The sequence below is a fragment of the Carassius auratus genome, chromosome 12 (assembly GCF_003368295.1).
Source record: "Carassius auratus strain Wakin chromosome 12, ASM336829v1, whole genome shotgun sequence".
Classification (NCBI taxonomy): domain Eukaryota; kingdom Metazoa; phylum Chordata; class Actinopteri; order Cypriniformes; family Cyprinidae; genus Carassius; species Carassius auratus.
In genome coordinates, this window is record NC_039254.1 from 8,102,274 (window position 1) to 8,117,035 (window position 14,762).

A 14,762-nucleotide genomic window follows, 5' to 3' on the forward strand; every position below is an offset into this window, starting at 1 on the left:
ATCTTGCACATTTTCCTTCAGGGATGAATAAAGTTGTATCCCTTTGATGCTCTTCGATCCAGGGTTTCCTCATTATCATTCCATCACCCTCTTTTTCACTCACTCTCTTGTGTGTGTGTCTGTGTTTTGGATGATGTAGGTCAGTGGTTCTCAACATGGTTTTGCTTCAGGACTCAAATCAAGTCCATTTTAAAAGGCTGTTGTTTTCTACATTAACTGTGCTTGGTTGCAGCATTTAGCATTATTTTGTCAGACAGAAACCTATCTTTGTGAGTCATGTGGTAATCATTATTTAGATGAGTGTATTATAGCCTGTTTCTTGTTCTCCTTTGTAGGTTTTGTCGTTGAGTATGTGTGTGTGTGAGAGAGAGAGTAAGAGGCTACGCCAGACAGATCACAGGGACTTCATTAAGGAACCATGTATTAGAACAGACTGCACACTTATGATCTAAAACTCTCTCTTTCTTTCATTTTAGGATCTCATATGCCTACTTTCTGTCTTTTTATATCTCTCTCTTAGTCTCTCTCTCTCATTAACTTTTATTCTTGATAATTCATTTAGTCTTTCCCCACAATTGCACTCTATTTCTGTCTAATTTAGTTAGAACGATTATTTCAGGCTGAATGTTAGAAATTTGTACATTTATCAAATCTTCATGTATTGTCTCTTTATAATGGCTGCACTGTAATCGTGGAGGTCAACTTTATAATTTCCAATAATTAAGTTCAATAATACTGTCATTTTGAGAATTGGTCTGATTTTGTACCATTTTTTATTTTGTCCTGCAGGCAGTGGACTGATAGGGAACTCCTCTGCCTCCTTCATGGGAACGTTTCTGGCCAGCAGTCTGGGCTCTCCTCCCTCACACCCCAGTGGACCCCCATCATCCCCCTCTTCTCCGCCCTATCGCTCTGGACCTCACTCCACAGCCCCATCACAGATCTGGTTCCCACACTCACATGAAGGTGATCTATCTATTTATCAATTTATATAATTTTATCTATAGTTCTGTATCTATCTATCTATCTATCTATCTATCTATCTATCTATCTATCTATCTATCTATCTATCTATCTATCTATCTATCGTTCTATCGTTCTATCGTTCTATCGTTCTATCTATCATTCTATCGTTCTATCTGTCTATCATTCTATCTATCGTTCTATCTATCGTTCTATCTACCAGTCTTTCATTCTATCACTCTATCTATAATTCTATTTTCCTATTCTTTTCTATTTCTGTCTATCATTCTACTTGATAAATCTGTTGTTTTATCCATTCATTCATTACTACGTCTAACTATCTGTCGTTATGTATGCAGGATCTGTAGTTCCATCCATTCATCCTATCATTTTTTTTTCTATCAATCATTTTATTTGCAGTATCTATAATTCTTTCCATCCATTCTATCATTCTTTGTGCAGTATCTGTATTTCCATCCATCCATCGCTTCATTCATTTTTCTGTCTATCATTCTTTTTTATCTATCATTATATCTGCAGTAGCTATAGTTCTTATCATCCAAGCATTGTATCTATCTATCTATCTATCTATCTATCTATCTATCTATCTATCTATCTATCTATCTATCTATCTATCTATCTATCTATCTATCTATCTATCTATCTATCTATCTATCTATCTATCTATCTATCTATCTATCTATCTATCTATCTATCTATCATTGTTCTGTCTGCTGTATCTGTAGAAATACCCAGCATGCTTTCTAATACAGACAAAAGCACAATTTACAGTATGTTTGAGAGTCAGTGTGCTGTGCTGCAGTACATTAGAGTGCGGGCTTCTTCATTTCTGTTTTTTTTTATGCATTTGATCTTGAACGAGTTTTCCCCTTGCAAGCACTCAGTCATGCTTACTTTTTAATTTAGACTGTCCATAATGTGCAATATGTTCTTTTAAATGTATATAGCTCTTTATATAAATGTTTATGCCTTAAGTGTGTGTGTAAGCAGAGCGTGTATTTGTGTTAACATGCGCACATGGCTGTTCTTTTTAAATAGCATGCACAGCTGAGCACTTGCTATTGGTATTTTCACAGATCCGTGTACAACCGCGTACAAGCGTATGTGTGTGTGTATCGGTGCGGGTTAACTGCTCTGTATCTGCGGAGCTCTTGGCAGCTGGCAGAATGGAACAGTAATTGTGGTTGGCAGCGAACACAGTGGTGTTACTGCTGGCACCCAATGCTACTGTAACTGAATGACTGAACAAATCTGCGCGTGCGAGACGGAATGAGAGAGTTAGAGGGAGAGGGAAAAAAATATGGTGCCGTAGCCGACCTAGCGCATATTCTGCTGCGCACGGAACTTTATAAAAACCATCATTAACCTTACAACGATAACAATAATCATAACTATAATGATGATGCTTCTGATTACCACCATAAAGAAATAATAATAATAAAACTAATAACAATAATATTAATAACAGAATGTGTCTATAATGATGCAAACGGCCCCATCGTGATGATAAGAGCTCATTATCTGAATCAGTCTTTAATTGTGCTTAGCCCCTCGAAGCAGCTGATTGGATAGCTTCGTTTCCCCCCCAGCCGTGTCCCTACATTCCCTCCTTCATTTGCATAAAAAGCATGTCATCAAAAAGAGCCATGCAATTACCCCAGCCCTGTTCCCCTGGAGACGGTCCAGCTACTGATGATGTGATGCCCCACCTGACCCATTAGGCCAGGGGGGTGAAAAGGGGAGGACAGGAGAGAAAAGCGTTAGTTGATTGGATGCAGCGGGATCTCCTGTGTGGTCCGGGAAATTGTTAATTAATATTCATTAACTTTATGAGCATGGTGCTGTAATGTCTGTTGGCAATTTAGTAAATTACCTTAAAAGCAAAAAAAAAAAAGGCGAGTAAATGCATTTTGAGCATCATTTTGATGTGATTTTATGGGGAAGTTGGGCTACGGTCGTCTGGTCACCCGACTGCCAAGAGAATGCAATGAGGCTCAACATTAGAGGCTTACTATTTTGGGGGGGTTGATATGGGGTTTCCTCAGCTAGACCCAGGGGTCTCGTGACCCTTACGGTTAAACCCAACAGCAACGGTCTACTTCCTGCTCAGACAACTGACACTCACACAGGGGGTGTGCATCTGTGTGGGTACGTGAATGCGGTTTTAACTGAGAGATGCTGAGGGTTAGAAGCATCACCACAGGGAGGTGCTGGCTTCCGGACTCTGCTAAGCGTGTGTGTGTGTGTGTGTGTGTGTGTCCTCTCTGCCTTTTGGCCCCTCGGCTCCTCTTTTGGCTACGAACAGTTTGTGGTCAGGCACCGCTTTTTATCTCCCCCGGTCAGGTGTGCGTCTGTGTAAATGTGTATCTGAGAACGTTTGTGTTTGTAGTCATATCATAAAAATATGGCAACGATGAGACATGCTGGCTCAACCTAACTGATAATCAGATAACTAAACGCCCAACCGCCCCCTGACAGACAGATCAGCCAAAGGTGTGTGCTTTCCAAACAGAAAACTCAAGATTTGGAGTGGACTCAAACAATTATACTCAAAATATTCAAAACATGCTTTTTTTTTTTCATCCATGGAACACAATTAGAGTCATTTACAATGCATTTTATATGCAAAGTAAATGTAATAAGTAACTGTCAAACTCCAGAAAGGACATACAAACACCATAAAAGTAGTTGACATCTATAATAGCTTAAGGCGAAAAGACTGAAAATTAAGTCACAACACAAAGATAATCTTCCCCTTCAGTGTTATGGAAGTAGTGATAAATCTATTTACCCATATTTTGATGTAAATCCAAGTGTAATGGAAAACATTTAGGGCAGGGACTTGCTGCTGTCCGTTGGTTGGATGACCGTTAAGTTATTTTAATTAATATTTTTGAGGTGAAAAAGAAAGAAAGCAACACATGCATGGATAAATTGTTCACAGTTAGATAAATGTGTATTTTCATTTCATGCCAGTTTTTAGTGCTGTGACTGAATCAGTGAGTTGAATTCGAGAACTGAATCATTCAAAAAGAATAATTGAATCATTTCAAAAAAAGATTTTTTTCTCATTTTACAAACTAAATAACACAATTCAAAGATCTGTCACAAATTAAAGATTCATTTGCATTCAGTCTGTCATGAACTCGGAAGATTTACCATGAATAATGTCTTAATTTTTGGTTTAATTTACACTTTATTTACAAGCTACTGTATGATTTCAAAATTTATAGAATACAGCTCAGGAATTATATGAATCACTTTTATGATACTTTCATGGTGCTTTTTATGATTTTGTAACTTGACAGCCCCATTTACATTCATTATACTGAAAATATTGGCCAGGATATTGGTAAAAAAAATCTTCTTTTATGTTCCACACACTGAAAAAATTATTAATTGAATGTGCTTCATTTTTTTTAAGGTAAGTGGTTGCAATCAATCTATTTTAGCTACGTTAAAATAAAAAAATTTAGTTGACTAACTTTCAACAATTATTTTTCAATTTATTTCAATGTAGAAAGAAGAAAGAAACTCATACAGGTTTAGGTTTCATACAGGTCATAATATGAGGATGCGTAAAAATTGAGAATGAGCTGTCCCTTTATTTCTAAGCGTGCTTGTCAGAGTGAATTTAGAATTAAGATTTTAAATAGTGCTATTTTAAACCTTTTCATAAATTCTTTCTGGTAAAATTAGAGTGAGGCTGTGTGTGTGCACACATCACTATCAAGTTAAAAGCAACCTGGACACCTGTTTTCCCATCTGTGTGAGCCCTCTGAGAAACATCAAGTTGTGATTGTGCCTGACCAGAGGATGCGTGTGTTTATTCTATCCCTCTTTCTTTCGCGCACACACTCGCACACAATTGTGCCTTCTAAATCCTCTAAACAAGTGTTGTGAGAGGCATTAACCGCACAGCTGAGTGCTTCGCTGGGTGTTAATGTAAAACGCCTGAAGCAGGTAGAAGTGAAGTCGGAACAGCAAAAGCTCTAAGATTTTATATTTTGAGTGCGTGTAAGGGTGTTAGGTAGGTCTGCGCGGTACGTTTATGCGAGAGAGGAAAGGAGAGTGAGGGAGTTGGCTCAAAGCAAGAGGGGGGATCACCTTTGAAGTCCCAGCTGGTGGAGGAAGCCAGGCTTGGCTTGGCACGTTGCATGCAGTGACTGGGAATATGTGTGTGTGTGTGGAGTGTGTTTAGCCTGGGAAAAGACATGGAGACAGTTTGTATATTTCATAATAAATGAGAGTGTAAGAGGAAAATAATTGGTTACAGTAGCTCATGTACACCCGCTCAAATATATGTTCTCCCACACACACACACACACACACACACACTCTGTCCAAATGATTGTTTTTAAGGATTGAATCCAGGAAGCCCCAATCGGCATGCTGCCAGCTGGCCAAACTCCAGCATTCGGCACCCAGCCAACACACAGCTCTGCCACCCGAGACTCTCTCTCTCTCTCTCTCTCTCTCTTTTTCCATACACATACTCTTTTTCTCTCTGTCTCATTGTCCATCTTTCTTTTATCTCTCACTCATTCAATACCTGAGTTCTCTCTCCTTGATGTCCCAAACCACTCTTCCACTACATTAATGTTTTTTGTTCCTTTCTTTTTTCCCCACTTTATCCACTCCTCTTCCCTTTAAAACTTTTTTTTCCATCATTTGCTGCTTTGAGGTTGTAACATCTTCTCTTACTATTGATTATCGATAGCCCATCATCTCTCGTTTTCTTTTTTCCACCTCCTTTTCTTTAATTATTTTACTTTCTACTCTCGTCTACTCTCTCTCTTTCTCTGTGTGTGTATGTATGTGTATATATATATATATATATATATATATATATATATATATATATATATATATATATATATATATATATATATATAATATACACACTAAGTTTTTAAATGCCTTGAGTTATAAATCAGTTCAACTGCATCTTATCTCAGTCCATTGTTCTCCATCTAGATTTTTTATTATGTGAATGATCCCTTAGTCTAATGAACAATATAACTTACTAAACAGAACTCTTTATATTTATTATAATTATTATTCAATTCAAGTTCATTTGTATGGCACTTTTCATGATGCAAATCGTTCCAAAGCAGCTTTACAGCAAATTGAAGTTTCTACATTATATTTTGTAGAAGCTTATCAGTGGTGACTATCTCAAGTTGATGATTATTATGTAACAATAAATGTAGTTACTAATTAAACATTGGCATCTTTTAATGTATTGGCATTTTATTAAGGCAAGAAGACATTTAAGGCTGTACGTTACAGTGGTTTGGCCTTGTGTGGCTTATTGCGTCTTTTTCCACAGTGGCCACATTCTGCAGCTGTTGATTCAGCACATCTCGCAATTAACAGAGCTGACAAGATCCCCTCCTCTCCTCCTCCTCTTCCCCTCTCTGTTCTGCTCTCTCCTCCCTCCGTCTGCCTGCTTCGTTCTGCTGCTTCGCTTCAATTAAAGGGTTAGATGGGCATATTTGAGTCAGCCCTGTTTCCTTTTTATATGGTTCTCCTTTCTTTCTCTTAATATCAGTTTAATTGACAAAATATGTATTGAGAAAATAAAATGTTCTTGGTGTAGTGTTAAGATATACAAGTAAATAAATTACAGAATGAATACAAATAACACTTTTGTTGAACAATTATTAGGCTAAGCAAGGAATCAAGACAAGAAATATTAAATATCTATAAAATGGAGAAAGGTGTGGTAATAATAACTGTAACAGAGACATGCATCTCTCTCACAGTCTCTCACTCCTTTTTCTTTGTCAGGAATCTCTGTTCACATATATATGATTAGAGAGGTGTGTGTGTCTCCATTGTCCTCTTCCAGCAGGTCGCACGACATGCTTTTGGGTTTGTACTTTACATGGATGGTGAATTTGTCATGCACATGACAGACTGTAATCTGATGCACTTTATTGTGCCTTGAATGTAAATGTATATGACTGTGTCATGGGTGCCAGTAGAGCTGGTACTGAGTTACACTTTGAGTGAATCTTACTGATTGAAACAGATAGACTAATTATTACCAATTCTTATTTTATTTTTTATTTTATTACTGGTACTTTTTTCATTCAGTGATTTAGTTATTTATATTAAACAGTCCTGGACATAAAATATTTAGAAATTTAAAATGAGAAATTAGAAGTATTTTAGAGTGACGGGGGGTAGGTGAGGTATGGAAAGGCAGCAAATAATTTGTTAATAATTTCTCATAGATTAAAGAGAAAATGAGCTCCTTTAAACAAACATTGGGGTTCAGCTCAGCAGTGTTAATGTCTGTATGTATATGATTAAATGGGTAGTTCTGTGTGGCTTCATTCCTCCTCTTTCCCTCTCTTTCTCATACACTGACACACACACACACACAACCACAGATCCTCTTTGACTTTGTTTGGGAAACTGTCCAACACTCCCCACCTGTACTTTTCACTGCTTCTCAGTCTTACAGAACAAAAACAGTGTCTTGGCTTCTGAGCCGGATCTCAGTTTGATCTGGCACACTGAGCTCCTGTGGCTCCATCATTCTTCATTTAGATGAATACAGTTTTCATTCAAACTGGGGAGCTGTAGTTTACAATAAGTGTGTTTGATTAGTTATGTGTGTGTGTCTCGTTCCTCTAGCCTGTAATGGTCTGTGCTGGACTGCGTTTATTGCTCATCATTAGAGTCTGATTGCTTTCAGACTGCCGTGCCGCTCTGCTCTAATTGTTGCCATTTAAATTAATTGTTGAAGGGAGTGATTGTGGTGATTGTTGCCTCCTCTTCTTTTCTCTGATCTGACCTCAACTGTGGTGGTCTGGTCTGGTCTTGTCTGGTCTGTTCAGTTCTCATCTCCTTTTTGTCTCCTTTTTAAGAATGCATATAGCATTGAAAAGTTTGGGGTCCGAAGGAAATTAACAATTTTATTAAGCAACGATGCATTAAATTCATCAAAAATGACATTAAAGACTTTTACATTGTACATTGCACAATTCTTTTCTATTGACGTTTCTGTTTATACTGAAAACAAAATGTCCACAAAAATATTAAGGTAGCTGCATTCAACATTGATAGTTGTAAAATATTTTTGCTTGAGCACCAATATTAGAATGATAACTGAAGGAACATGTGATGCTGAAGAGTGGATAAATGGTTCAAGAAAACTCAGATTTGCCATCACAGGAATACATTTTCTAATATACAAAAAAAAAAGCATTTTAAATTCTGCTAAGATTTCACAATATTACTGTTTTAATTAATTGATATCAATTGAATGCAGCCATGTTGATCTTAAAAGGTTTCCTTCAAAAATATAAAAATAAATCCCATCAACCGCAAATGTTTGAATGCACTCAACACATATGTGACCCTGGACCACAAAACCAGTCATAAATAGCACAATTATATTTGCAGCAATAGCCAGCAATACATTGTATGGGTCAAAACGATCGATTTTTCTTTGATGAAAAAATCATTAGTATATTAAGTAAAGATCATGTTCCATGAAGATATTTTGTAGATTTCCTCCCATAAATATATAAAAACTTAATATTTGATTCATAATATGCATTGCTAAGAACTTCATTTGGACAACTTTAAAGGCAATTTTCTCAATATTCAGATTTTTTTGCACACTCCGATTACAGATATTCAAATAGTTGTATCTCAGCCAAATAATGTCCTAACAAACCATACATCAATGGAAAGCTTATTTATTCAGCTTTGATAATGTATAAATCTTCAAAAAAAACTGACCCTTATTATTGGTTTTGTGGTCCAGGGTCACATATATGCACTCAAGGACACACAAATTTACAAATGACTGTGCTAACTGTCCCTCGTCTTTGTGGATGTTCATGGTTAATGTTTGCACCTCTCTGTATCTCCACATGCTGCAGGAGCTTGTGTGTGTACACACACTGCATATGTGTGTGTCGATAAAATTGAAATTCTGTGGCTGTAGGAAACAGGTGCAGCCAGAAGGCCTGATATTACACATCTGGACTCCCCTGTGATGTCACTGTCAACAAGACGCTCCACTGGTGTCAATTAGTAAGAGAGGCAGGAGAGGGGGAGATCTTCCCTCCTCCTTTGTCTCTCAATTGCTCTCTCTCTCTTTCAGACACACTCACACATGTACCTACAGACACTTACGGTCTGTCTCTCTCATAATCTGCCTCTCGAAATGATATGCTCCGTCTCTATCACACTCGCACTCCCTCATTCCCATCTCTCGTTCTCACTTTTACCCTCTTACTCGTTATTTATATACGTATTACACAAAGGTTTAATTCATGCCCTGAATGCCTGTTACTGTAATAAAGTACTTTCATCAGTTTCACCAACTACAAAATGGTCAGTCAAGGCATACAGCATAGCAAAGCTGTTTAATTTTAATGATGAAATTTTGGTCCATTTTTACAGTCCTTTAAATTTTTGGCTCCTAACCCATAACCACTTAAATTATGTAGAAACAAATAACAAAGAAAATGTAAAAGCTAAAATCTAGCATTTTAAATGATGCTATGATAATACATTTAGACATTTTATTTAATAGTGCTATTAAATTATTTGTGTTTGTAAATGTTAATTTTAAGTGTTAGAAGATGGCAATGGTAATCTAAAGGTAAATGAGCATACAAATAAATATCCAATATTGACTGTTAACAATAAAAACATTACTGATATCAGATGATGATTGATTCGGGACCAATATATCATGCATTAATTTGTTTTCTGCCACAGTTTTCTATTGTGTCAGGACAGAAAGGGTCATGACAATGTGTGTGTGTGTGTGTTTTGTAGGCTATGGGACATTGGCTCCGTGGAATGCTAAGGATGAGCAATATGGACTGCTGTTTACTTTGGCCCCCGACCATTAAACTTTTAACTGCAACCAATTAAACTGTGTGCAAGGACAGGGTGTCTCAAACATATATGTGTGCAAAAACCCAGGAACACACACTCAAAAAGACACCAATATACTCTACCCTTACACAGACTTCCATTTCACTGATAGACAGAAACACACACTCACGCTCACACACACACACAAACACACACCACAGATGGCTATAATAGCTCTGTGTTGTGGGCGGCTTAAGCGCATGACCCTTGTGTGCCTGGCCATTGACCTCTGCTGCTCTGTGGTTGGGTTTCAGCCATGTGCTTAGTTTACACATAAATACACCCCAGTGTAGCCTTCACTATCTCAGGACACAGTGCAGTGTCCTTGAAGATAAAGAGTCACACTGAGCGGCCATTTACCTCCCTCTGAACCAGTGGGATTTGCATGCATAGTCGTGAAAAGAGCATCTTTTATTACTGTTTGTCTGTGTATGTCTCTGTATTTTATGTATATATTGATACATATATACAACTGCTTGGGAATTATCGTCTCTCTTCTTTGGGTATACAATAGTGCATGTTATGTTTGTGAAGATCAACTAAAATGTGTTTTAAAGGCTGTAAACAGAAGTTCTAAAAGCTCTTGTTTAGTTGAACTACTCATAAATGTCGAGTAAAGAACTGAACTTGTTTGAGTAGGGGTTTCTGGGAAAGGTTGTACCATGCTGTAGGGCTTCATGAACCTGCATCCAGCCACAGCAAAAGGCCAAAACTGTCACTCTCTTTTGTTACATTTGCTTATCCTGACAATGTTCTCTCCCCTCTTTCCTTTTTCTCTCTCAGCCCCAGGGTATCCCCGCTTTTCAGGGAGTCTAGCCCCCACCTTCCTACCCATGAGCCCCCTGGATCACCATGGCAACAGCAGCGTACTCTATGGACAGCACCGCTTCTATGACTCTCAGAAAGGTGAGTGAGATTCCATTTCTTCTGTCCATCAGCAGGAAACAGACTATGAAAAAGTATTTGTCTGCATTTTTTTCTTTCCTAAGATTTCTATCTTCGAAGCCTCCCGTCGCAGCCCCACCTTCTCTCCACAAATCACAGCCTCCCACCACTATCTAGGACTGCCCACCCACTGGACTCCTGCAGTCGTGAGAGGGAACCTGGGAGCACAGCTTCCCAAAAGAGCTCCAAAGAGACGGGTGTAGCGGAGCGAAGAGTTGCACCCGGAGGAAAAGAAAAAGAAAAGAGTAAACAAGAGTCCAAGCAAGATCGGCAACATCATGGTCCTCCCACTCTTCACCACCACCACCAGCAGCACCCTCAAGGCCTAGAAGAGGACTTCCGGCACAAAGACGACCCTAAGCATTTTAGTTCCTGCCTGCTTAGCACCAAGACCCAGAATGGCTCTGATCCAGGGGCCACCACCAGGGGCTCCCTGCCCAGTTGTGTGGGGCCAGGGGCCTCTGGTCTGGGGACTGGCCGGCAGACAAGTGGAGACAGTCACTGTTGCAAGGAGGGTGTCAGTGGAGAGATGCGAATTAGTGAGCCACACTCAGACTGTCTTCGCCACAGTGCCATGCTGGGCCATGCCCACCCAGTGCCCTACTCAATACCCCCACCCCTGGGTCTAGGCTCTGCCTTAGGAGGATCCTGGCTGCACCCAAGTCATCCGCACCATCATCATCCTCATCATCCCCACCCTGATCTCTTCTGCCCACCACCCCCTGCTCCACTAATCATGCCCACTGCTCAGGAAAAGAGCCTTGGCAGGGACTCTGAGGTGACAGGACCTACCTTTGTGCCCTCTGTGGGGCCACAGGGAGACAAAACCAGTGGACCGTTCCAGCTGGGGAACCCTCACTGTCGAGGTGTGGGAGGTGGGATGGTCGCGGTTGGGGGCAGGGTGGGGAAAGAAATGAAAACTCCTGAGAGGAGTAGCAGTGGGAGTCGAGTAGCTACCCTACTGCCTCCTCCGAGTAGCTGCCAAAGAAAATCTTCCCAGCAGCAACATGCATATGGCAAAACAGACAAGAGCCCAGACTGGCCCTTGGGCCCCCATTCACGCACAAACGAGGTTCAGCACAGTCAGAATCAGCATCCCCACTCATCACGTTCTTGTAACTTGGACAGCAGTGAGGAATCTGATGCCTTCCGTCCCTCTCTGCCACAGGGGACAAAGGGTGGGCACCAAGCTAAGAGTAGCATTTATGCCAGCACTCCACCTTTCCGGGACTGTTCCCACTCAGGTCCATCGAACAGGGCATCATCTGAAGGTAAAGGTGCAACAGATGTTGAGTGTACTCTTCAGAGGAACAGTCAAAGAGTTGCACGGATACGTCATCAGCAGCACAGTAACAGGGCTAGTAATGGTGGACAGGGTCCAGAGTTGGAGCCTGGCAACAGCACACAAGACAAGAGAAAGATGGACATGGAATCGACATCACAGGGTTACAGTGGGCATCAGACCAGCACTCATCCCTCCTGGGAGGTGCGAGGACACCGTGCTCAACCGGATGAAGAACCGCACAAGGCTTACAATTCTCTGGGTTCTGCTTCCCAGACTTCACATGGGGACCAAGGGTCTCTTCCCCCTCTAACTGCCCCACAGGAGGCCACACTGGGCCCCCAGGGACCTGAAGGCAATGCCATGAGTAGTCTGATGAAGTATAGCAGCCAGCAACCACTGCTGTTCTCTCAGAAGAGCCCATTTGGTGGCCTGGGCTGCCTCAAGCAGGGGGCAGTTACTGGAGAGAAGAGCGAGAGGAACGAGAAAAATTACAAAAATGGAAGTGGTTCGAGCTGTGCTCTGCAGGAATCAAAGCAGAACCTGCCCCCTAGGAGAGCCTCGTCGTCTGGGGAGAATGAGCGCTCTGAGCGGGCAGGCAAGGACTCAGGGGAAGCTCAGGGGGAGGGAGAGGTGCGACAGCCCCCTGTAGGGATAGCGGTGGCCGTTGCCAGGCAGAGAGAGCCCCCGTGCCGCCTGCCAGACGGGCATCCCACCCACAGCCACCATAGCAGAGTGATGCCCAGCATGAAGGGTAAGCGACTCTCAACAGGATGTCTGGTGTTTGTGTGTGTGTGTGTGTGTGTGTGTACAAGTCTGTGTTCTAACAAGCCATACATACATTTTCAGTTTACTGAATATACTTGATGAACTTTTGGAAACTTTATAGAAAAACAAGCTTGTGATTAAGATAATCTTTCTGTACTTTTGATATACCGCTATCCTATATGTATGATTTAGCATTTAACTGAAAAAAAAAATAGGATCTAGTGAAATTAACAAATAAATAAGTTTGGTCATCAGTGGGTTAAAGATTATAGTGCTTAACTATTCTGTGTTAGGTGTTGGATGTCCAATGTACTCACTGGAGCGGGAAGTGGATGAAGATGCGAAAAGAGTCTGTGAGGAACAGCTTGGACTTTCTGCATATGACAGAGAGCGAGAATTCCTCCTCAGGTACAACTATTAGTCAAATTGATGTTTCCAATTGAATTTCTGTATCAGTTGTATGTAAACAAAGACCAACCTGAAGAGTTAGCATACAGCACTGTAGCTGTAATGCCTTGGAGAGTAACATTGTGCCATTTTGATGACTTCCCATCAGGGAAAACAAAGACAGAGTTGACTTTGCCAGGATCCACCCCTCCAGTAGTTGCCATGGAGATCTGACCTCACACCTTATTGTGCCAGGCGGTAGCCAATTAGGCACTGAGCCCTCTGCTCACGCCCACCCCGCCCATCATCACTGGATGCCTCGGACAGGAAGTCCCTCCCTCTGGATGGGACACTCTTATGGTAAGCAAATGCCATCTTGTCTTGGCCATTTTGATGATATTAGATTACAATATACTTCACGCTCTTGTTGAATTTCTGCATATGTTGGTTAATTAGTTTACCCTACTAAATAATCAATGAATTGCCCATTAGTATTGAACCATAAGCTGAAATCTTTTATCATTAAGCGGCCTTTCCATGTCTCCATGTTCAGGTCTCAGTCATGCAGCATTGCACCAGAACTTGGGCCCCGGCTTCTCTGCAACTATGCCCAGCCCTTTGCAACCAGTCTTGCCCCTGCCTCAGGACCCTTCCGCCGCCCTGGTGGTATTGCCTACTGAGCCAGCAGCCCACCCTGCCACCCATCACCTTGGTACATTGCCCAATATTACTGGTATTTAATTGGTTGTTGTAGTAACATTGTTAATAGGTTAGGGCAGGGGTTCTCAGACCTCTCCATGAAGTACCCCCCAGCACTGAACATTTTTGTAGGTCTCCGTATATCTATCACACCCACTTCAGGTCTTGCAGTCTCCACTATTGAGCTGATGAGTTAAATCAGGTGTGATAATTGAGGGAGACATACAAAATGTGCAAGACTGAGGGTACTCCAGGGCAGGTTTGAGAACCACTGGGTTAGGGTATGGAGGAGAATGGAGGTTATTCAGCTCCACATATTCAGGGGCAGCTGTGGCATAATGGTTAGAGAGCCGGACTAGTTACCAGAAGGTCGCCGGCTCGAATCTCGGTGCTGGCAGGAGTTGTAGGTGGGAGGGAGTGAATGAACAGCACTCTCTTCCACTCTCAATATCCATGGCTGAAGTACCCTTGAACAAGGCACTGAACCCCCAGTTGCTCCCTGGGCGCTGGATCTATAGCTGCCCACTGCTCTGGGTGTGTGTTCGCTTCTTACTGCTGTGTGTGTGCACTTGGATGGGTTAAATGCAGAGCACCAATTCCAAGTATGGGTTACCATACTTGGCAAATGTCGCGACTTTCACTTTTCACTTTCAAAGACATATTCACGCCATCCATATTCTGAAATGAATTTTCATTATTTTTCTTTTCACTTTGTAATATATTTTTTTAATTGTTTGATGCAGTCGAACACAAAATAATCTTTTGAAGAATCTTCACCTAGATT

The 14,762-nt window shown here is 40.9% G+C and overlaps 1 protein-coding gene across 6 annotated transcripts in view; it reads left to right on the plus strand.

Moving 5' to 3' along the window:
* bahcc1b (BAH domain and coiled-coil containing 1b) overlaps positions 1–14,762 on the plus strand; it is a 99,922-nt gene that overhangs the window by 51,554 nt on the left and 33,606 nt on the right. For all 6 annotated transcript variants that reach the window (XM_026276688.1, XM_026276690.1, XM_026276689.1 and 3 more), the window contains 6 exons: positions 790–966; positions 10,681–10,803; positions 10,887–12,878; positions 13,186–13,300; positions 13,449–13,639; positions 13,833–13,991. In XM_026276688.1, the coding sequence (XP_026132473.1) occupies positions 790–966; positions 10,681–10,803; positions 10,887–12,878; positions 13,186–13,300; positions 13,449–13,639; positions 13,833–13,991 (2,757 nt within the window). The remainder of the gene's footprint in view (positions 1–789; positions 967–10,680; positions 10,804–10,886; positions 12,879–13,185; positions 13,301–13,448; positions 13,640–13,832; positions 13,992–14,762) is intronic.